The 25,000-nt window shown below is 40.8% G+C and overlaps 1 protein-coding gene and 1 pseudogene across 1 annotated transcript in view; one reads left to right on the top strand and one right to left on the bottom strand.

Moving 5' to 3' along the window:
- The window catches only part of LOC137994862 (uncharacterized), a 25,009-nt pseudogene extending 12,013 nt beyond the window's left edge, over nucleotides 1-12,996 (top strand).
- Nucleotides 12,997-17,666: 4,670 nt separating this feature from the next.
- LOC137995911 (uncharacterized) overlaps nucleotides 17,667-25,000 on the bottom strand; it is an 8,597-nt gene continuing 1,263 nt past the window's right edge. Inside the window, exons 3-4 of the mRNA XM_068841364.1 lie at nucleotides 20,898-21,410; nucleotides 17,667-18,670 (exon numbers count right to left, since the gene is read on the bottom strand). Coding sequence (XP_068697465.1) covers nucleotides 17,667-18,670; nucleotides 20,898-21,410 — 1,517 coding nt within the window. The remainder of the gene's footprint in view (nucleotides 18,671-20,897; nucleotides 21,411-25,000) is intronic.

The raw sequence follows: 25,000 nt of genomic DNA, 5'->3' as shown, positions 1-25,000 counted from the left end.
TTATCAGGAGGCAGTTCTAATGTTCCAAACAAATCCTTGTAATAATACTCGTCTGGCACTAGACAAATGTAAGCAGGATCTTGTACAAGGACAAGGTAGAGTGGATCATACTACGTGCAAAAAAATAGCAAATATTTCTTAAATCTCGAGAAACATAACCATATTAAAAAGCACGTAAGAAAGCTACACATTAGCAGTGTAATTTCTACTGACCCCTTTATGATTATGGATTCAGAACGCAAATTTATAAGAATTTATATCGTAGTAGAAATGTTAATTTAGATAATGTAGAATTATCGGCTTTCTTCGATAATCCAAATTTACCGCATATTTCACATGAATCAAGAATAATGTGTGAAGGTAGAGTAACTGCAGAAGAGTGCGGAAACGTTCTCAAAACATTTCCAACTGCAAAAACGCCAGGAAACGATGGTATACCCATTGAATTTTATAACACCTTTTGGCCATTACTTAGTGATACCTTGATTGATTCCATCAATGAAGCTTTTATGAAGAAGGAAATGTCCCCATCTCAAAGACAAGCAGTGATTATTCTCATTGAGAAACAGGACAAAGACAGGACTTACTTAAAAAATTAAAGACCAATCTCCTTGACTAACGTTGACGCTGAAATTGCGTCCAAAGTTATACTGGAAATCATTCATAGTAACCAAACTGGGTACGTTCCATGTCGTTACATAGGGGAAGCCGCAAGATCAATTTTGGACATAATGGATTACGCAAAAACTTATGATATTCCTGGATGGCTACTTTTTATAGATTTCAAGAAAGCTTTTGACAGTCTGGAATGGAATTTTATGTTCAAATGCTTAAAAGTCTTTGGATTTGGACCCAGTTTTATAAGATGAGTAGACACCTTTTACAGTAACATAACAAGCTGTATCATTAACAATGAAATGCTCTCAGCTAGCTTTGAAATAAATAAGTTTTATAAGATGAGTAGACACCTTCTATAGTAACATAACAAGCTGTATCATTAACAATGGAATGCTCTCAGCTAGCTTTGAAATAAATCGAGGTGTAAGGCAGGGAGACCCCCTTTCCCCTTACTTGTTTATCATTGCTGTGGAATTATTAGCAGTCGCTATTCGTTCATGTTCAAACATAAATGGAATCAAAAGAGATTCAAAAGAATTCAAAATGGTGCAGTATGCAGAATGGGCCACTTCTATATGGACCGCTTGCATTGTCAAACACGTAAATAGGCATCCATACCTTTTAACATGGGATCTGCCCTGCTTTGCTTCAATCGGCCCGAAATAATCGACACCAACAAATATGAATGGTGGCTTGTCAGGGATTAGCCTCTCTTCAGGTAAATTTGCCATAAACTGCTCTCCCAGGCGTGTGTTTCTTCGCTGACAGTCTATACAACTCCTTAACACTCGTCGCACTGCTGACCTTCCTTTGACCACCCAGAATGTTTCTCTTAAAGAAGACAAAACACATTCTTGACCCATGTGACCCAAACTCTCATGATACTGCTTGATAATCAGATCCGTCACATGATGCTTGTAGGGAAGGATAATGGGGTGTTTCTTCTCATAAGGAACCGGGGCATGTGTTAGTCGGTCACAAACCCTCAGCAAACCATCCCCCAAGCGTGGGTTGAGCTGATGCAACGCCGTTCCTGCCTTTCGAAGGACCTTTTTAACACAACCGTCTACTGATGAGAAAACCTCAATGACTTGAGGGAAAGACACTTGCTGTACTTCCTTGAGGATTTCCTTCTCGGCCTCCTGAAGCTCTGCCACCTTCAAGTGGCCGTATTTCACAAATGGCACTTCGCCGCTCTGGATTTGGGATTCACTTCAACCTAAAGCGCTCCTCTTACTCAGCTGAACTTTCAGTGAAAGGTACGCCTTGTACCGCAACAACCAGGCTACAGCCCTTTTCAACCTCCACCAAGACGAGTAGCGTGCTATTAAGGGCTCCAGGAATTTACTTTGAACAACAACAGTGTAAATCTGAGTCTCCTTCCTGACTTCAGCGTCGTCATCTTTCAATGCTGGAATTTCAACCATCCTTGGCCAGAGGCTCTCATTTCCCCAAAGAAACTCCAGTTCTCTCAACCGACGATCATTTTTTAACATGTCATCCAATTTAAGTCCCTCTGAGCCATCATCTGCAGGATTATTATCTCTGTTTACATAATGCCACTCGGAGTGGGAAGATCCATTATGTATCACTGTCAAACGATTGGAATCTTTTTGATTCGTTGTTGATACACTTCAACAATGACATTGAATCAGTCCAGTAGAACACTTTCTGGAAGTTCATATCCAATTTTTGGATCATATTGGGTTCCTGAGCACCCGAGGCCGATCAAAACAAAGAGAGTCCAAATACAGAACCCCGATCCTACAATAACTAACGGACTCCGTAATATTAGCAAAGGTGAAGTGGACACCGTTTCAAGTAGGACCCCGAAAGTGGATTTAAAAAGAAAAACACTTGGCGCCCAATATTCTCACTCGAGCCCCTTATTAGACGAAGGCTTCCCCCCCTTCGTCCTTTCCTTGTAAACAAACGGACTCCGAAACCAAACATCACAGCAGATGAAAGATCGGGCCCGAAATCGGCAGCGTGTTTAAACGTTTTCACTATCTCTGTTTTTTCTCCATTTTATCGTTAGTCTTTTGTCTTTTTGTTTTTTAAAAGATATGCAACAAAGGAGGGTGAAATGTAAGACAAAATTATTTCTAAAATTTGGTTTAATGCTTTTTTGGTAGTCATATCTTCAAGAATTACAATCCTCGTTTTGATATTACTTAATGCTTTTTTGGTATTCATATCTTCTCGGATAATTTCTTAAATTACTCGTGAAACTTAACTGATCCAATTTTTTGCGTCGGAAAGACTGAAAAAAGAATTTCCCCCGATTTGCATTGGCCTTTATCACTTGCAGGGTCACATTTGCCCTCTTTTTGTGCGCTTTTATAAATGCTTGCTATGAGGCCTAAGAAACTACTTGCACGCCAGGGCAGCCTATATTTAGTGTTCCTTCATGATTCATTAACAAACAAACAAATCTAGCAAACTGAAAGGGTAAAAAAAGTGTACCAACAAACATCTTTTATTAAAATTATTGTTGAACTATAAAAAGTATGAAAAAGTACCACTGCTGTCATCATTAACTTTAATACAATTTTATTGCTCACACTCAGTTGTTCAATAAATTCCTCTTTTAATTTTTTGACTCATTTAAGAAAAGTTATGCGCTTCAGATCCTGGCCATCATATGAAAGTGAGGCTGGAGTTTCTGCATTTCTTATGTAAATCTCAGATTAGTTAGCATTGCGGTAACGCAGTAACCCACTTTCAATATATGAAAATTCAGTCTCATTGAAACAAAAGGCATCACTGTGAGGCTCCAGGGAATAAATTAACTCATACAAATCCATGCATTGATTCCCCTAAGCCTTGTAATCATGTGTATAAAAGTGAGGTCTGTATCATAGCAAGCTTCACTCCAACTTTAAAATCTTAGCTTTTATTTGACAGTTCTGTTAACTACACTAGATCAGAATATACTTAGAAGATTACTAGGGAACAGGTGGTCTTCTGGACTGCGTATCCGCGTATCCGCGTATCCACTTCAATAAGTGGGGAGGGGTGGTTTTTTGGACTGTGTATCCGTGTATACGACCTCTTCAGGGGTGCAGCTTAAAAATGGCAAGGTATTCTGCAGTTACCTTTGAGTCAAAACCATGAAGAAACCATGTAATGCTTACTAATTCGGGCTCTTTGAAAAATTAACAAACACCAAAGAGGAAGACGTTGATTTTAAAGGTTCTTGTTCTCAAAGGACACATTAATGCGTATCTCGTTTGGTACGGAATTCTATTGGAAAAACGCTGTAACTTCTTTTTGTGTTTTCTCAAAGGAGATGTAGAGGTTGCAGAAAAAGAAGAAGCCTGAGAGCCAATAGCTTCTTTCAGGAATTCCCGAAGGTGTCTCTGTCATCATTAATGAAGGTCATATTTTACTTCACGCAAGATGATAACCAAAAACGAACGTGCACTGTGGTTTTGTTCCTTGGTTCAAGTCCTGTACCTTTTCCCTTTTCCAACTCCTGCCATTGACAGTTCTTTGTTTGCTTCTAGTCCGTGGTTTTCATTAGGGATCTAGTTCAAAACAACATTTTAGTCTCTACCATTGAAAGAACATTTGGCTATATTTTTCAAAAAATAAATTTTGTTTTCTGGAAAAAAAATGTTAAGCAAAAATTATTATCACTTAATAATAGTGCAATGGGATTTGAACCCATGATCTCTTTTATGGCAATTCGGATCGTTACTTTGTGATTCGCGAGCGATTTGTGGGACGAGATCGCCGCGAGTCACCAGCCTTTCTTCTCTTTATGAGGGGAAATGGGTGTTAGACAAAACACCGACCCCCAGTCCATGGAGTACCCAAATGGACTACCCTATAAATACTATTTCAAAGGAGTACTGTTTGTCTATATGGAAGACACGTCTCAAACAGTGGTTACCTTAGCCTAAACACCCATTTTAAACAGTGTTGACAAACAGTATTTATGTCTAAGGAGCCATTTTAAAAAGGTTAGCTTTCGATAATGTTATTATTCTGATGGCCGATTACATCATGTAAGTGAAGTGAAACCCGTGCAGTTCTTGGATTTAGCTGCATGTCACCATGCGCACGAAAATAAACAAGGTATGTGCAATGAAAGTATGATTTTTTTTATAATAAATTCTGTTCTTTCAATAGTACGCATTCGAAATGGTATTCTTAGGAGTTAGTCCATTTTAGGGTAGTCCATGGACTGGGCGTCAGTATTTTGTCCACAACCGGGGGAATGACAACTAAGGGCATCGTAAAAATTCGAAAGCCACAAACCCGTCTAAAACAGACACAAGTTTGCCCTCCAATTGCACAGAACAGACGAGGACAACTGTATGTACATGTAAGTGAAGTTTCAGTTTACATTTACAGTTTATTTTAGCATTTATTGACCATTTTCACATTCCCCATAATACACTTTGTTTGCCCCCCAAACTTTGCATAAACCATCATTTTCAAATGCTCTTGGGACACTGCATATTCCCAAGAGTGTTTGAATTCAATGGTTTATGCAAAATTTGGGGGGCAAACAAAGTGTATTATGGGGAATGTGAAAATGGTCAATAAACTCAAAGTTAATTTTCCGATAAAAACTGAGCTTGGGCTGCTTGTGGTGTGAGAGAAAAGAAAAGAAAAGGTGTGTGGTATTGAATTTTATTTCTTGCGTTTCACTGTCCTTTGCTGGATTTCTCTTCAGCGAAATGTCTCTTACGCTGCGGAAAAAATTGAAAAAAAAAAAAGACAAAAGACTAACGATAAAACAGAGAAAAAACAGAAATAGTGAAAATGTTTAAACGCTGCCGATTTCGGGCGCGATCTTTCATCCGCTGTGATGTTTGGTTTCGGAGTCCGTTTGTTTACAAGGGAAGGGGGGAAAGCCTTCGTCCAATAAGGGGCTTGAGTGAGAATATCGGGCGCCGAGTGTTTCTCTGTTTAAATCCACCTTCGGGGTACTGCTTGAACCTTGAACCTTGAACCACTTCACCTTTGCTAATATTACGGAGTCTGTTAGTTATTGTAGGATCCGGGTTCTGTATTCGGACTCTGTTTGTTTTGATCGGCCTCAGGTGCTCAGGAACCCAATATGATCCCAATTCTGCATGGATAATCTTAGAAAGTTTTACGGAGATGACTGCGGCTGTCAATTCTAACCTTGGAATTGAAATCTCGCGCACTGGGGCTAACCTTGCCTTTCCCATTACGAATGCACAATGAATTTGACTGTTCTCGTCCTTCGCACGGAGGTATGCAACTGATGCGTATCCTTGACGAGATGCGTCTGAGAAAAGGTGTAACTGTACTTCTCTTACTTCGCCAAACTCTCTGGGTCTGAAGCAACGATCTACTTGCACTTCCTGTAACTTGGGAAGATCATCCAGCCATCGCCTCCACTGGATTTTCTCAGCCTCCCCAATGAGATCATCCCAACCAATGTTCTTTCTACTAAGGGCTTGCAACAACAGTTTGGCTTTCATGATGTATGGTGTGATGAAACCCAGGGGATCAAAGAGAGAATAAACAGCTGACACTATTCCTCTGCATGTCATTGGTCGCTGATTAGCAACTTGAAGGATCTTCTCCAAGTCCTCCCACACAAATTTGTCTTCCTCTGTGTTCCATTTGAGACCTAGAGCAGATTCGGTCAGCAATTTCTCTAAGTCCAAGTTTGCAAATGACTTAGCCCTTTCAGATTTTGGAATGGCTGCTAGCACATCTCTGTCATTGCTATACCACTTTGTCAAATGGAAACCACCTCTTGTTAGTAACTCCTGGAGTTGACTCACCAGCACAACGGCCTTCTCGGTAGTGTTTGTTGACTTCATCATGTCGTCCACATACATGTTACGCTTCACCGTTTCCACTGTCTGTTGCTCGAACCCTTATCCATGTAACTCGGTGGTTTTTTTCAAACAGAAATTAGCAATACTCGGGGAAGATGTGGCACCAAATAGGTGCTTCACCATTCTATACTCTTCCAATTCTTGAGACAAGTCTCCATTGGGCCAACACAAAAATCTAAGTGCATCACAGTCCTTAGGTTCCACCAGCACCTGATGGAACATCGCTTCAATATCAGCTACCACTCCAATGGGCTCTTGTCTAAACCGACTAAGGACACCCACTAATTGATTTGTTTGATCAGGTCCTTGTAAAAGTTGTTGATTCAGTGACGTCCCTCCGTACTTGGCAGCACAATCATAAACGACCCTCACTTTGCCGAGCTTTAAAGGGTGAGTTAGGAGATGATGAGGTAGGTACCACACCGGTCTGTCCTTTATCTCTAACTCTTCATCGGGGACCTTTTCAGCGTGGCCACTTTCAATATAATCAGCCATTGTTGTCTTGTATTTCTCCAACAAGGCTTCGTCTTTCAGGAGTCGTTTCTTTAGAAGCAAACCTCTTCGCTCTGGAACTACCCTGTTGTGTCGCCAAGGCAGGGCAACCTGAAAGTGTCCATCTACCATCTTAAGAGTTCTCTCCATTATTTCTAGGGCCCTCTTGTCTTCCAACGATGCACAAACTCGCGTCTTGACTTCACAGTTTTGAAAATCTGTTCTTTACAGTCGCTCCAACTGTTGACTAAGTTCATCGTCCTGAGCTTGACGATCAATTTCATCTATCTGTAAACGATGCTTGGGTTCATTGGCATTACATTCTATTCCAAAGACACAGTGTTTAGTCCTGTAGACAACACAACACTCTTCTTGTGGTCCTTGCAAAGAACATAATCTTTAAAATCTAAACCACCTGCACACACAACAGAGCTATCTTCCATACGTAGGTAGTTGACTGAGCGTTCGGCGGTACAGCTTTCTCCACCAACAGGACCTATCACCGTCCATCCCAGGCTGTACCTAATTGCTACTGGTTCTCCTTTGCCACCAGCCCGGCATTCTAACGGCAAGAACAAGCTTGGGTTGTCTTTAAGACCAACAATTAACATGACACTTGTTATGTCCAACTGTCGTAACTCAATATCACGCAAATGACGCATCCTTCTTGGCTATACAGCTCTCAGTTACAGGCATATGCTTGACTGTCCTGACGCTTGAAAGCTCCACTGTCACTGATTCATCCATTGACATCACCAAAAGATCTACTTGTTGACTTTCCACTCTGGTTGAGCCCGTCATCCCTGCTAAAGGGAAGTCCAGCCTCGTGCCACTTGCACCCAATGTCTTCTTCAACCTTTCATGGCAAAGAGTCACTTCTGAGCCACTGTCCAACAATGCATATGTTTCAACAGGTACCAAATTGCTACCTTTGCCTAGGACCTTGACTGGAACAACACTAAGACAGACTCGCTCGCCAGCCCCAGTTGCGGCGGTTACGGCAACACTTTCACTATTGGTGTTCACCCTTGTTCCTTCCTGATTAAGCTGGTTTATACTAACACTTGGCGGGGTTGAATCTGCTGGAGGGGGGTGTAGCAGTGTGTTGTGTTCCTTCTTACATCCATCCACTTGACATTTGAACTGAGTTTTGGGGCAGTTTCTTGCAAAATGACTGCTCTGGAGACACTTGATACAAAAGCTTTGTTCATGAACTACTTTCCATCTGTCTTGATGAGATTGCTTCTTAAACTTATCACACCTCCACAATCCATGCTGACCACGACAAACAGTACAAGCAGGCATTGTTTGGTTCTGTCCCCCATTTCCCTGTCGACCTCGGACACCTCCAAATAGTGACATGAGTCTTCGAGGATTTCGACCTTGTTGGTCTCTGCCATTCACATTCTCCCTTTCCTTCGAAGGAGCAGCGTTAAGATCCTCTCCAAACTCATTATTAACAAGCGCAGCTCTGTCCTTTAAGTGTTTAAGGAAGTCTGCAAACTTAGGTTTCGCTCCAAATGAAATAATCCTTCCTGCACATTCTGTCCACTTGACCCTCATAAACTGTGGCAGCTTCTTGTTCAGTTCCCTTAACGTATTCGTGTGATTCAAATCACTGACGTATTCAGGCACCATGCCTGACAGAGTTCTATTGGCAACATCTAAATGGCAGGCAAATTCAAGTAAACTTGCTCCATCCGCCTGCTTCAAGGGAGGTAGGTCTTCCAACTTCTTGATATGTGCTTTGGCTATGATGTGAGATAGCCCAAAGTTTTCGCGTAAGGTACTCTTTGCTACATAATATCCCTCGTCTACTGGTAGATTCACACAGCTTTCAATGGCATCCCTTGCCTTGCCGTAACAGTGTTGGATTAATAGCTGTAATCTCCTGGAGTTGGCGGGGTTATCTTTCTCTAAGCAGGTTTCAAAGTTGTGCATGAACGAAACATACTTTATGGGGTCTCCATCGATTCTCATGTACTCAATCCTTGGGGCAGAAACAACCTGACGTAGTGCTTGTACTATCTCTGCTCTGCTATCTGATGTCACCGATACTGGTTCTCACATATAACATTCTGCTGGGACTGCACCAGGGCTCTGGGACCAGGGTACCTGAGTTGGCCATTGTGAGTACTCTTTGGTGTTAAAGTGGGTTGTTAATGGTGTCTGTACTTGTTGTGATAAATTTAGCAGTGATGGATTTACAGGTGGATTTCTCAATGCTTCAGTGTCCTTTGCGTTATTCCGTTGCTCTGTATGTTTACTTGTTCCAGCTTCATCAACAGAAACTGTATGCTCGGTTTTTGAGAACACTGGGTTGGGCACTGTAATGCTTGCTGACTGAAATGTCTTAGCAGCTGGATTCATGATTCTCTCATTGTCTCTTAACGCAGGCACCTGCTCCAGAGGTGCAAGCTCTTGTACTAGTTGTTCGTGTGGCTTGATCAGCTGCGACTGAGCCACATTCTGTGCCTGATTCCCATAATGTATAAACTCTGCTAAACGCTCCCTATACTGACTCTTCCTGCATTGATTCTCAAACTCTTCATACACATTAAGACTCGCTTTAGCCCGCTCTTCCTCCATCTTAGCCTCCAACATGTCCTTCTCAAATCGAAGCTCACTTAATTTGCGCTGTAACTGTTGTTCCTGCAGCACTTGCTTGGTCTTCAGTTGGGCTAGGGCAAGTTTTTCCTTTTTCTTCGCCACTGCTAATGAAGCTGAACTTCAGCCAGTTGACACGCTTTTCGTACTCTTCCTTGACCTTCTTGGATAGGATTTTAAGTCATTCTCTCGTTTCTTAACACTAGATGTGACTTGGAATTTCCATGTTTCAATTTCATTGTCAAATGCTGCTTTCTTTGACATCTGCTCCTTGTAGTTAGCGTCAGCCCTTTCAACGTCTTCATAACGACTAAGAGCATCAAGACATTCAATGTACTCTCCATGGGTGTTCACGAATCTCCTCCAAGCTTCTTCATACGAATCTCGCCTTAATTGTAAGTCCCCCAAAGTTCCACAGTTGTCAATTATACCTTGAATGTTCCCTCGCAGTCTCGTGAGGGTTGCAACATGCACAGGAATGTTTCAATGTATTCGCCCTCTCAGCTGTTCTACTTTCAAAATCTTTATTAGATGGTACTTTAACTCGGGAACTTCTTCTTAATTGGGTTCCAAGTCTGCCCTCTGACAGAGTTTCCTGGACATTTTGTTGTTCAAGTTTGTCAGCAACAGGCGCTGATCGAACAGACATTTTGCTCCACTGTACTATTGGCCACAAAACAAACTCCAAACACAAACAAGATGGCTATTGTAACATACCTTAGAAATCCACTATTTTCTCTGATAGCAAATAAATAATATAAACGTCCCACACAAATCTCAAAGGTTGTACCTGTAAAAAAATTCTCGCAAAGCAATGAGCGTGATGCAGTGTCAAATAACACGAAAATCGTACGCATAAACCAATGTTCTCCCCGAGAACAAAACGATCCAAAACGTTCCCTTACACTTGAATGAGCAACAAATCCAGACGTAAATAAGAACCAATCCCTGTTAGAATATCGTTCTCCGCAAAGAATCGAACTAGACGTAAGCTTGAATAATCCATAGATGTGACACAATTCCAATGAACGTGACAAATCACAAAAATTCTTGTCAAATAAATGTTCTCCCTGAGAACAAATTCCAAATGCTAATGACGGTCGGAAGTTACAATCAGATCTGCTCAATACCTTTTTAAGTTACTTGATCAATTCGAAAAATGTTCTGGCTTAAAGGTGAATTACACAAAAACCGAAGCAATGTGGATTGGCTCCTGTTTTAATAACTCTAAAACACCTCTAGCATTGAAATGGTTTGAAATGGTAAAAGCTCTAGGGGTTCATTTTAGTTACAATAACGAGGAATCAGTGCAAAAGAATTTCTACAATAAGCTCACAGGAATGATATCTCACATACGCTTGTGGAGTTGGAGAGGCCTTTCCCTGCTTGGTAAGGTCACTATTATTAACAGTTTTATACGTCTTGTCAATTATTCCTTCTCCTTCCGAGTTTATAAAAGCTTTTCAAACAATTATATATCAGCGTTTCTAAAACGAGGGTAAGGGTAAAGGTACGAATACAGAAAGTATCCTAAACATGCATAAAAGCTAACCTTAAACTTTTGTTTAGGCGAAATTAGGCCTAAGGTTAGCTTTTATGCATGTTTAGGATACTTTTTGGATTCGTATCCTTACCCTTACCCTGACCCTTGGTCTTACCCTTACCCTCGTTTTAGAAACGCCAATTATATATAGTTTTCTTTGGAAGGGTCCTGATAAAATCGCCAGGACAGCAGTAATAAATGACTTCGAATTTGGTGGCCTAAAGGTAACTGATCTTACAACATCAATTATGTCATTACCACTCTCATGGATTGGAAGATTTTTAAGTGATAATTCGTATCCCTGGAAAGCGTATCTGTTGCATTTACTAAAACCTTTGGTGGAGAATTTTTTTGTTCATTGTGAGTATAAGATCAATGACTATAACATTTTCTCAATATTTTATAAGGAGATGTTACATTGGTTGTCAGATTTTCGTTCTAAATTCGACCCTGTAAGTTCACGTGAAACAATTATCTGGAACGATTGTAACATTAGAGTAAACGGTAAAGCTATCTTTTATAATAATTATAATAGTGCATTGTTCTTTTAAGTGACTTAAAATTTGATTTGAGTAACACAGAGTCCTTTAACCTTGCAAAACATAGTGGTTTAAAAGACTTTCACTTTCTGACCTGGACTGGTGTTTGTTGCGCTGTACCAAGTCATCTAACAATTCAAAGCCGTGAAGTTAATAGAGATCATGTTAGATCACTGCAATTTAAGATTAGTGACAGAATTTTTGATCCAGCACTTAGCAAGTCTAGGGAGATCTACGGTCTGCCTATATCCAGTAAGGCGACAGAATCTAGAGGCTTCACAAAGTTGAAATCAAAATTTTCTATTGATGATGTGGAAATAAGAAAGGCCTTCTCATTAATAAGGTCCTGTATCTGTGAAACATGTACAATGCTTTCAATTTAAAATACTGAATGACATTTGATTTTATTCACAAATTCCCGCTCAGCTAAGATAGGTTTAATACAGAGCAATCTCTCCACTTTTTGTAATACTGGTGCGGAAACAATTGATCATTTATTTTTTTACTGGGTTTACTCACGTGCGTTTTGGGAAGAATTTGAATCTTATTGGATCGCTATAGCCAAGAACAAAGGAAACTTAAGTTAAAGACTATTTTAGTTGGGGTCACAGATACTAAATGTTCTCTGTTTAATTATTTAATTGTTTTAGTAAGCTACATTTATGGAACTGTCGTAGGAATAACTGTCGTCCATTCTTCCCTTCCTATAAGGAACTAGGAACTGAATGTCATATTGCAGCTAACTACAATAATAGGAAGATGCTAGAGGCTAAGTGGAAACCCGTGTTGAATTGCATTTTTTTAAGTACATAGGTGTGCGGTAACTAAATAAAAGAAAAACAAACTGTTAAAAGTAGTGTAAGAATTGAAGTCTAGGAAGTATTGTGTAGTAAGTAGTGGAAGTAATGTTTTGTAAATGGCATTGTACTTAGTGCTGTAAGTAGTGTCTATTTTGTTTTGTAAGTAGGGTTTTTCGTGGCGCAATAAAAACTTTCATTCACAAAAAAAAAAAAAAACTGGATATGGCAACAACATTGTAAAGGAGGCTATTCAAACTGCCCCACCAAAGAACTGGTACCGGTCATGAAAGAAGAAATGGAAAAATGTAGGCAGCATGAGCTCAAATTGTTTCAGCTTTTCCTCGGCCAAAGAAATGAAGCCAGCTTTCACAGCACACCCTATTCTAGCCATGAACACACATACATTGCAAATCCCAGCCATTACCCAAGCTGGCATAGTGGTGCACAGGCTACCCCAAGTCACCCAGGATCAAGCATGCCAGAATGGTCATTGGGTGCCTCCTACCATAACTCAATGGGTTTAGACCAAAAGTTCCTCTGGTACACCTAAATATATCAAACTGTAATGATCAAAACTCGTTTTGTGTTTAATGAATTTATTCCTCCGTTCTTTTTAGTATTATTAATCTTCGGGAAAAAAATGGAAACAAGTGAATGGTTAATCTTTTGCAGGCAGCTTGTGAATTTTGTTGGGTGACAATCTTAAACTTTCAAGTTCAAGTCCAAACAATAATATTGATAAAGATTAAGGTAATGGGATCTTTGTACTGTTTGCTTATTGGAAGCTAACAGTAAGAGTTGCTTCTAAATTTGGCAGAAGAAACATCCACCACTCTGCGCATCCTCTGAACCCGACATTATAACTCACACCGGTGGCTCAGTTGGTTGAGCACCAGGCTGTTACACAGGAGGTCGTGAGTTCAACTCCGGCCGGACCAACACTCAGGGTCTTTAAATAACTGAGGAGAAAGTTCTGCCTTTGTAATTACATCTGCAAATGGTTAGACTCTAGTCTTCTTGGATAAGGACAATAAACCGGAGGTCCCGTCTCACAACCCTTCAATGTTCATAATCCTGTGGGACGTAAAAGAACCCGCACACTTGTCGCAAAGAGTAGGGCATGTAGTTGACGGTGTTGTGGTCTGTCTTCTGTGGTGTATCATAGTTGGGAAGGTAAAATGGTGGTTAACCTCCTAGGGGACCTATGTCCTATTGTTACTCTACAATGTATGTATTCATACTCAATCAGTAAATAAATAATAAATATAACCATTATGGGTTGTTTTGATCAATTTGAGACACTATTACTCATTGATCAAAGTGTTTTACAACTTCTAACTGAAACAAAGTATGGTAAAACAAGTGGCCTAGACGTATCACAGTCAACTCATTGAAATACTACAATCATTTTAACTGTGGGGTTATGAAAAACTGCTATAGAATAACTTTCCTCAGACCATGAAACAGTTTGCAGTAGGTATTGTTTAATAGAATCGTTGAAGTGTATTAGTCTAGTCTGGTCTTTTGTTTTGACCCTTTAGAATGTAACATTGTTTTGAAGCTACACATCCTAGGCCTCAGCCCTTGACTAACAGAAGCTAACTGGGGTTACACTAACATTGTATAGTGTAGCTGTTTCATGGCCCAATGGAAATCACTTCACCCTGTCCTGTACAGTCTTGTCCAAAAATTGATGGTTTTTAATAACCCAAATAGCCAGGTATTTCAATACTCCAACATAACTACATCCAATCAAACAAAAGCCGGCACGACTTCCACATTATTTGGATACTCATTCAGTTGACTGAATCTGAATGTTCACAAGTGCTCTGAGTTTGCCATTAGATTGTGAAAAGTGGATGCTACGTTTGTAAATATTCCAATGTCCCCAAAACACTAATAATGGATTATGTGGGATTTAACAAACTTTCTCTGTTTGCTTTTCGATCCATACCTTTTCACACAGTGCATGTCTGACCTCAGTTGCCTCATGAGAAGGATCCCTTATGCTTGTACAGTCTCTCATCTGTAGTATCTTTCTTAACTCCTCCCTGTTCCTCTTTCCACCTCTTCATCAAGAGATAAATCGAGCTTCTTGAGATGGCATCTCCCTGCATAATACAAATGTTATGTGGCACCATGCATGCTAGGGTGGTTATGGGGGCTTGATCTCGGCTGCTTTCACTTTTCCGGAGGTAGGACCCTCCTCCTCCCCTTAAGTTGGCCATATGCAGCTTCTGTGAGCATGCGTGCTCTACTCAAGCAATAGTTAAAGTAATGCTGCTGAGGTGTCAATACAGCATTGGTAAATGGCTTAATTAACCGAGAACCAAGGGGGAATGTGGAATCTCCAACAATAAGAGGTGGGACACTTATATCCCCCACAGCTTCACCAACTGTTGGGATAAAACCTTCTTGTATTGAGTTCCAGAGGTCGGTTGAACGAAGAATTACAGCATCATGTGAGTTTTCAGGGAACCCACAGCTGCCCCAAACAAATCTATAATCTGAATCTACCAGGCCCATAAGTACTATAGAATAAAAGTTTTTAAAGTTATGATATTTCTTGCGTGCGTCAAGTCCACCAGGAGGGCATTTAATAGGAATATGACAGCCGTCTATTGCTGCCTAACAGCAAGGAAATTGCCAAACTTGTCCATATCCAAGATTTTTTTCTTAAAGTCATCCTGAGTCTTGGGCATATGACTTCATACTACCCAGGCCATCACGTGGCTGATTGTATACCCTGGGAAACATATAATATCAGAATAGCATTACAGGTTCCAAGTTGTTGTGGACATAAATGTGTAAAAACAGTACAATATTTTTGCAATATGACACATGTACAATGTAATTCTTAACTGGTGTAAAAATAATAATAATTGATATATAGCATGTGCTAATAATCATGAACATGAACCTTTTTACTTGGGAGTGAACCTCAGTTTTAAAAGAAGCTTACTACTGGTTTACCTTGTGGAAATTCCCAGAATTGAAATTTTCGTTTCAACTGGAAGCTGATAGATTAAATGGTTCTTCATGTCTTGCAGCCCTTTGGTACTATACTTTACAACAGCGTCAACATCTGCTCCCCTGATGGTTATGGTGACTTGTTGGTGTGGGCTTACATGGTTCTTTTTTATTGCAGGGATGATTTAATGTATGTCTGCCATGGAACATGCCTTGTGGGCTACCTTTGTCTCTTTTAGGTCAGTGGATATTATGATAAGGCAGGAAGTTGACCATGAAGTAGTCATGCTGAAAACCAAAAAAATATTTTAATCCATGACATTAAAACTACACTGTATGATCATTTCTATTATTGTCTGAAAATACTGTACTTTTACGTGTAAAGTACAAAGTTCTTACATTTTATGGCATAAACTTGTTATTGCAGTTGCTTAGAAACATGAACATTGCGGTCTTTGGACTTTGGTTTTCTTCATTTTCTGTTCTGTCTTTGGATTCACTGAGTATCCTAACACTCTGGTCCAGGTGATGAGCCCTGTAAGGACACTCCACTAAATGATTAATAAACTCCACTGTCCATTTGAAGCAGACATGTCTTCTGTGACCTGAAATTTAAACTAAAAAAAAGATAGCCTTTCCACCAACTGGCACAGTATTGCAACGTTAATTAGTGTCATAACATGTTTTACAATAATCCAATCACTATACAATGTGCTTCTGTAAAATCACAAAAAGCCCCTCTGAGGTGTATCAGTTTGGCTACTTAAAAGAATGTCTTCAAAACGTTTGAGAGAAATGAAGGTGGGTGTCTAAGTGGTGCTATGTGGGTATTTTTTGGACAGGATATTTCCTTATACCCCATTCACACAACAATTCATGTTTAAAGGGACTATGTCAGCTGGGGGGCACATGCGTACTAGGGCCCACGTTAAGACTAATTTTTATACTAACTGATTACCCAAATCCACCATTTTTCTCCCTCACGTTTATTACATGAAGATAGTTTACGTGCCTGTTTTTGGAATTTATGGAAATGGACCAGGCTACCGTTAAAAGCGAGTGCAATGCGGCAAGTGTAGCTTTTTTTTTTTTCGAAGGCTGTGTTGCATTTGATATAAATCTTCTGTTAGATATTAGTAAAAGAGTGCAAACTATTTTTATGCTTTTCCCCCTTTAAATTCCACAACTTCTTCGAAATAGTGCTGCATATCCTGAAGCTTGTTTTACTGGGCCTTAAGACAATAGTGACAAACCCAAGGTTGGGAGTTAATTGGCTATGAACAAAGGCCCATAGCCGCTTTAATAAAATCTTTAATAATTTCCAACTAAACTTAACTTACAATAGAAAACTTATTTCTGGCCCAGAAAAGGTGAGGGCCCAAAACACGCCCAAACTGAATGCCGAAGGAAAAGGGGAGGGACGGGAGGGATGAAAAAACACTTCTCACCACTATTAGTAGCAAAAGTGAATGCCTCAATTATCTAGACTAACTGAATGTGTATCACAATCAATAGGGGGCTTAATCTATTGAACTATCTATGACCCCTCGGCATTCACCCGGATGTTGTCACGTCAATAGTGAAAGTAACACAACATATCCTTAACAAAATAAAATAAATGGGGAAAGCATAAAAATTCTATTCGCAGGCAAATATTTCATTTATGCTTTTCCCCCTTTAAATTCCACAACTTCTTCGAAATAGTGCTGCATATCCTGAAGCTTGTTTTACTGGGCCTTAAGACAATAATCACAAACCCAAGGCTGGAGTTAATTGGCTATGAACAAAGGCCCATAGCCGCTTTAATAAAATCTTTAATAATTTCCAACTAAACTTAACTTACAATAGAAAACTTATTTCTGGCCCAGAAAAGGTGAGGGCCCAAAACACGCCAAAAAGCATAATGATTATCTAAAATCATGATGCTTGCCCCACCCAAAGGAAATGCAGCCCTACTATAGCCAATAGAAGAGGAACAACCTAATGATAACATTAAAATGATGGAAATGGATTTTTATGCAAATTTTTAAAGAGGACTGCTGCCCTTGCAAGTCAGACCTTGATGGTACACAACTTTATGGTGGATGGACTGCCGCCCTTGCTAGTCAGCCCTACATCGTATAGCAAAATAAGACTAAGTATCTATACCGAACTCCCAGGCTGATCATAACCACTGCCCTTGCAAGTGAGATGATCAGCCTGGAGTTATGGAACAAGTAGCTTCCCCCGCAAGCCACCTGTGTACTTATGAAATTATGAAATGAAATTAAGATGATAAAGAAGGAATCCGAACATATTTCTGAAAAGCATTGGACTTCCAACGGCCCAAAGCCCTGATCTGGGCATCAGACATTCCGGCCTCTGCAGCATAAGAAGCAGCCCCTATCCGAAAACTATGCCCCTTATATCTAGATGGGTCAAGACCACAGTACTCAAAGGCAATGGAGAGTTGGTTGGTAAAATGAGTTCTAACGACAGCAGAACCATCAGCTAAAATAAAAAGGGGGCCTGGCTTACGCCCTCTAACCGACAAATATTCTAAAATCAGATGCACTGGACCAAATTTATCTTGACGATGAATCACCAAAGAAAAGGGTCGTTGGTTATAGTTATGCTTAAAATCCAAAAAGGTGCACTTCAGTGCCACAACCTTTTGATTTTTATCCACCAACTGCACCAGCTGATGAAGCTGCATAGGAGATCCACCTCCCTTGGAGCTGGACAGGGTGATTTCACCGATCCTAAGGCAGGCAAAAAATGCAAGGGAGTACATTGCACGAAAAAGACAAATCTCATAAGGAGAACGACAGAGATTATTGGTGGCTGCTAAAAGCCTATGCAGTATGGGCAGAGTGATTGGAAGCCTACTATCTAAACGAGAACCAACTTTACCATAACCCTTGAGCATCTGAAGGACAAAAAAGACCTTAGTGGGATCGGAAAGCCCTGATAACTTATGGCAGTAGCCTAAGGCAGAGACATAAGTATGCACAGTGGAAGGAGCGTAATGATGGTTATACATGTAAGCAATAAAAAGGGCTAAAATTGAAGGGGAAATTGGAAAACTTGTTAAAACACCAGGAAATGTAGCATGCAAAAACAGATGAAAAAGCTTCCAGGAACGTTGATAAGTTGGAAGCGACGAAGGTTGAAGGCTGGATCTCAAAAGCGAAGATATTACGGGTGCCAGTTCTGAGGCCGCAGATGCAGAGGAATGTCTGTTGGGCCCGGTTCCATATGGGATTGTGCTAAACGTTGGAAAGTCTCGACCTGTAACCGAGAGAGAGAGTCCGCAAGAGTGTTATGCACTCCCCGGACATGTTTTGCTCTAAAAAGTATGTTATTACGTAAACAAACCAACACCAGTGCCCGCATGAAAAACATTAAGGCCTTATCTTTGCATGACTGCTTATTTATAGCATGGACAAGGGCCTCATTGTCAGTGAAAAAAAGAATACAACGGTTTTGCATCTCATGCCCCCAAAGGTGTAAGCTAAGCACGATTGGGTAGAATTCCAAAAAGGCAATATTTCTGTGTAACCAATTGGTAGGCCATTTCCCATAGCACCATTTGCTGCCAAAAACTGCACCAAAGCCTAATGCTCCCGCAGCGTCTGTATAAAGCTGAAGTTTGTCGGAACTAGACCATGTGTCTTCAAGAAAGAAAGTTCGGCCATTAAAATTGGACAAAAAGGATTGCCAAAGCTGTAAATCTAGTTTAACCTCCCTAGTTAGCCGTATAAAGTGGTGTGGGAAACGGATCCCAATAGTAAGGTCAATCAGGCGTCGCAAAAAGGCCTGACCCGGTACAACCACAGAACAAGCGAAATTTAGCAAACCAGTCAAGGACTGAACTTCCTTTTAGAGTAACTTTCTTGCAGGTTAAAAAATCTGAAATAGTGGCAACACATTTTTCAAGTTTCTCCTGAGGTAGACGGGCCTCAAAAGAAACGGAATCGAGTTCAATGCCAGCAAATGAAAGTGTGGTAGCTGGACCACAAGTCTTTTTTGGTGCCATGGGAATGCCAAGGTAGGAGCAAAGGTCAAGAAATAAATGTAACTGGCCCTTGCATAGCGTTTGGGAAGGGGCAATAATAAGAAAATCGTCAAGCAAATGAATTATGTGGTCAATTTTCATTTTCCTCTGGGCAATCCATTCCAGAGCAGAACTTAGGGTCTCAAAGGTTCTACAGCTACTAGAACATCCCATGGGCATGCAACGGTCATAGTAATATAAGCCCTTCCAACGGATACCCAGCAAGCCATGATCCTGGAAACGAATGGGAATAATCCTAAAAGAATTTTTTATGTCAGTTTTGGCGAGGAAACACCCGCGTCCTGCAGCCTTAATGTGTTGGATGGCATCGGAAATTGTGGCATATGACACACTACAATTTTCTGGGGAGATGCCATCGTTAACAGAGGAACCCCTAGGGTAGGATAAATGATGTATCAACCTAAATTCCCCAGAGGTTTTCTTAGGCACGACACCTAAGGGAGAAACTCTAAATGGATGAAAGGGAGGCTTATGAAAAGGGCCCGCCAAACGACCAGCCTCACATTCCTTGTTAAGCTTGGCATCAACCACCTCTGGGTTATCCAGGGCTGAAAGCAAATTGGTGGCATCAGACGAGACTCTAATACCTTCATAATGTAGTGGAAAACCTTCTCTAAAACCCCTTGACAAAAATTCTGCTATGGAATGGTTGTACCCAGAAAGAAGAAACTCTAAGCGATTTACCCGTACAGGGGTTGGTAAACTAAGATGGTGTGGGCTTGGGCTTGGCAGGCAGGGGCTTGGAAGGCTGAGGCTGCTTTGTGGAAGGTCGACCATGAGCACGAAAATTACAACGGCTAGCCTGGTGAAGACCGTCACATTTAAAACACTGATGTTTAAAATTACAACCAGCAGCACACTCTACACCCCGATTAAACTTAAGGCAGTAGCCTTTAGGAGGGATGTGATTGTGCATTTTCGGCTGCACAGAGGTTGATTGCAATTGAGACTTTTTAAAGGGGGAGCGTTGTGCACGCATCCACAACTCCCAATGAATACTGCTCCAAGGGAATGACGCTGGTTGTGTCTGCCTTAGAAAACGAAAATTTTCATCATAAAACTGCGAATTAAAGCCCCGGAATGCCAAGTCCTGCACCACCTCCCCATATTTCATGAGGGCGGGGGCCTCATGGGGAAATCTGCTGGTATATATTCCTACAAAAACATGAAAACAGCTCAACCATGTTTCAATTGATAAGATTTTTCTAGTTTTGTTGACAGGTTCAAGGCAAAGAGAAGGAAAGGGTCCCTTCTCAGAACTAGATATTGTCACCTGATATTTACTTTCGACTAATGGATTGGCCAACAGGGCACCAAATTCTATAAATTCGTTATTCCATATTTTGGAACGCAGTTTGTTAGATATACGAGCATCAATGGGAAGGCTTGGACTGGAAAACAATTCTGTAGGTAGCACTGGATTTATGACTGGCAGCTCACCTGACAAAGCTGACTGCGCCGCAGCAACTGATCCTTGCACGATGTTATCGGCCAAACCTGAAGATGAAACTCGAGGCAAGATTGGCAACTGATGGGATGAACTCACTGATGAGCTGGCATTTGGAGAACTAGTAGCAGCTGTAGGCATAGGAGCGCCTGAGGTTGGCACGGGGTCGGGAACCACCAAAGGCAACTCTGTTAAAGTGCCAGGAGCAGGACCACTGATGCCCTCACTCGCGCCAGTCAAAGCCAAGGGAGCGTGATGAATTGTATCAGAAGAAGAAAGACGTTTTGTCACTTCGTCAACCACTCTGGCCACCAACTGATCCATAATCCCTGACGGAAGAAAGGGCACCTGAGATTCAGAGGAGGGATGGCTAACTGCAGAGGACTGTTGAATTGGCACAGGCAAACCACTTGTTGAAGAAGATGGTTGTGTTTCCACTGGTGAACTGTGCCTTGTGGAGGATGGTTGTGAAGCAACTGGTGGACCACCAGCGGCATGAGAAGGTCCTGCAGAGCGTTTAGGTCTCTTTCATGAGGGTTCACCGGTGGAGGCCGCCTGAATTACCTTTGCTGAGGGGTTATGTGAACGAACTGTGCGCTTGGGAGGCATAATGAATCTGAAAGAAAAAGGAAACCGGTAGACCACTGGAGATGCAAACCGGCCAAACGTAAACAATTCTGGAAAGCAGAATAACCAAAATTAATTCTCCCAAATATCCGGGCATGGACATAACTAAAGGGAGAGCCTGGCACACAGTTAAACACAATAAATAAGTGCAATAAATAAGTGCAATAAAAGGAGGGACGAATCCCTGAACGACATGATATATCAAACAACCATGAGACAGTGGACGAATCCAAGTTAAACATGATTAAGATGAAGCCTGGAGAGCCTGTCTGACCAAAGGTCAAAACAGTAACTCCCGTTACTGCCTAACATAAAACAGTGGACGAATCCACACTAAAACAGGGGACGAATCCCCTGAACAGCATGATAGCCAAAATACCATGCGACAGCATATGAATAAAAATCAAGCATGATTAAAATGAGGCCAGGGGAGCCTGTCAGACACAAAGGTCGACGCAATAACCCCCTTTGATGCCTAACACAAAAGCAGTGGACAAATCCACAATGCAACAAAGGACGAATCCCAAATGATCATGGTAAATAAAATCTACCACTAGCAAGTGGACGAATCCACATATAAAAACTATGGACTAATCCATAGAAAAACATGATAAACGAAAACATCATGAGATGGTGGACGAATCCACATGGGAGGACACAGCCTCAGGAAAAAATTGGATGAATCCATAACAGCGAAAAATATAGCATGACTTCAAGCCAGAACTTAAAATGAGGACGAATCCCCTATAAAAAGACATCAAAATCGTTCAAAATTGCCTATGAGAGGAAGACAAAAATTAGAGAGAAATTGAAAACCGAGGGAACTAAGGTGTGAAAATTGAAAGCATGCCTAAAGCTTTTAGGATGGCGCCCCTATAACTGCGATATAAATGATATTGCCCGGCAGGATTAACGTGAACACCATCTGCTAAGTAGAAATTCTTAGCAGGATGAGAAAATGGCTTATGAAGCCAACAAAAAACATTTGGTATACAATCCAATACGACGCCAAGATACTGCCTAAGAATATCTGAACGCCGAGCAAAACTCGCTGCTTCAGCGTGAGAAGCGCCACGTGGAATAACATGACAAACGCAGACGACCCGCACCGAATAACTATCTATAAGCAGGCGAACTAAGCTTTCAATTTGAGAACCGACCACCTCTGGACTGAAATCGACTAGGTCATTTGTTCCCACCTTCAAGATGACAATATCAGGCGCAAAACGCTCGACCACGTGGAGATCGAAAGAATGAAGTTTCGCGACAGTACGGCCGCCGATGCGGTGTAAAAATACCGAAGCCGTGCCGCGTAGGTTGAAAAATTTGTCAGCACGGGAGTCAAAATTAGATTGTAAATCGCGATGCAACCTTTTTACGAAAGAATGGCCGAAAATAAGGACGGTGGGAACCTCGCCGGCCATGAAAAAACAGTATTAAGATGAACCGCCTTCGACAAACAACGACACAGTAATAACAACCGAACCAAAGGCAAGTACAGTCACACAATAACGGATCGTCAAAGAATATAAACTAAGAGGAATGGACCACGTACCTCAAAATTATACCAAAATCCAGGGAACAATGAAAAAACACTTCTCACCACTATTAGTAGCAAAAGTGAATGCCTCAATTATCTAGACTAACTGAATGTGTATCAAAATCAATAGGGGGCTTAATCTATAGAACTATCTATGACCCCTCGGCATTCACCCGGATGTTGTCACGTCAATAGTGAAAGTAACACAACATATCCTTAACAAAATAAAATAAATGGGGAAAGCATAAAAATTCTATTTGCAGGCAAATATTTCATATTTTCGTTTGTTGTTTTCGTTAGCAGGCAACTCCATGCCGCTGTAATAACACATGTTGTCGAAAAACCATGGCGAGAATGACTGGTTGCCCCTGTAAAACAGTAAAAGTGCACTGCACTGATTTACACTGTATGTACCTGTGGTGCGAAATAAAAGTCCTGTCAAAACAAAGCAGTAAAACTATTTATAGTGGCTGAGTCGTTCATTTGTCTGATGCATGCACAATGCTATCTTAGCAGTATTGCTCTTACGTTTCTTTACAAGTCGACTCAATGTTTTTTCATAGCAGAATCAGGGACCTGTTGTAGCCCTTTCAGTGACGCCTGATAGAGAATCACAGGGTAAAGGTAAGAAGTTTAGTTTTATTTTGCACTTTATTTACATTAATTTTTCATGCACTATAATTTGATGCTGACATTTGGATTTTGAACTGGAAAATTATTTCAAACGTTTTGCTTTCCATATCGAAAGTTCTTATGGCTTGCTTTGTCTTTGTCTGCACTTCGCATTGGTATGGACACAAGAATTCTTACAAGCCACATGTATATCAGTGCCAGATAATCATGAGTTTTGCGTGAAATAATTTCGAAAGTAATGCTTGGTTAAAGATTGAATTATTCTCCTGTCCTCTCTCTCAGATTCATGTTAACACAGTGCAAAAATATAGTTCAATATTTATAACTTTCAGGAATTTATCTCAACTTTGGATGAAAAGACAGTGCGACAACTTTGTGTGAGGACTCTAAGTAGAGGGGCGGGTAGCATGGAGGATGTGGATAGTCTTCTTATGATGGAAGATGATAAAGACGACACTGACAATGATTGTGGTTAGGGCATTGCAAGCAGTGGAGATCCACAACCACCCCACAGTGAACCAATCCCAAACTGGTGTAAATGTAGGTTTTCTCAACCAGTGTGTAACATTAACAAGGCGTTTCCAGAAATTATGTCTGGATCCCGAAGTACTTGAACTGTGCATTAGAAATAGAGCAGATATTAGAAGTGACCGTGAAGATAATAGTACATCTTCTTTCCGCAAGGCTGCTTACCGTCAGTTCATCTTGGAAAAGGTAATCGAAAGGTTGCCCCTGCTTGTGTGGTGTTGAGAGTGAGAAGACATTATCCTTCGCCAACTGGAATGTACATGAGTTTCAGACCAGAATAATCTTTTGTAAATTTGTGATTCTTTTATTCTTGGTTGGCTGCTCACAACAGAACTTTTAATACTTTGTCAATTTATTGTTGAGAAAAGGTACACATTTCTTGTCATGATTGCCTGGTCTACCACTTTAGCAACTTATCAACTTATTCCAGATTTTATTATCCTCTATTTCAAGCAGTATTTGTACGTCATTCAAGATAAAATATATACATTTCACATTTTAAGTGATACAAGGGGGCAACACAGACTAATGTTAAAACCAGAGAATCTTAAAATAAGTCATTTCTATGGTTCTCAGTTGAGAGAGAAAGGAACAAACTTTCAATGCGCAAAGTCATCATGTTGTCAAGGGCAACCTCCTTGCAATCATGATGGGCTTTATGTCATGAGCACTGAAGCCTGCAAATATGTTCTTTAACAAGCTCCTCAAGGGCCTAAATGTCACCACTGAAAACAAGCGAGTTGCCCTTGACAACATGCTAACTTGGTT

The sequence above is a fragment of the Montipora foliosa genome, chromosome 3 (genome assembly GCF_036669935.1).
Source record: "Montipora foliosa isolate CH-2021 chromosome 3, ASM3666993v2, whole genome shotgun sequence".
NCBI classification, from domain to species: Eukaryota; Metazoa; Cnidaria; class Anthozoa; order Scleractinia; family Acroporidae; genus Montipora; species Montipora foliosa.
This window is presented reverse-complemented; position numbering and strand designations above follow the sequence as displayed.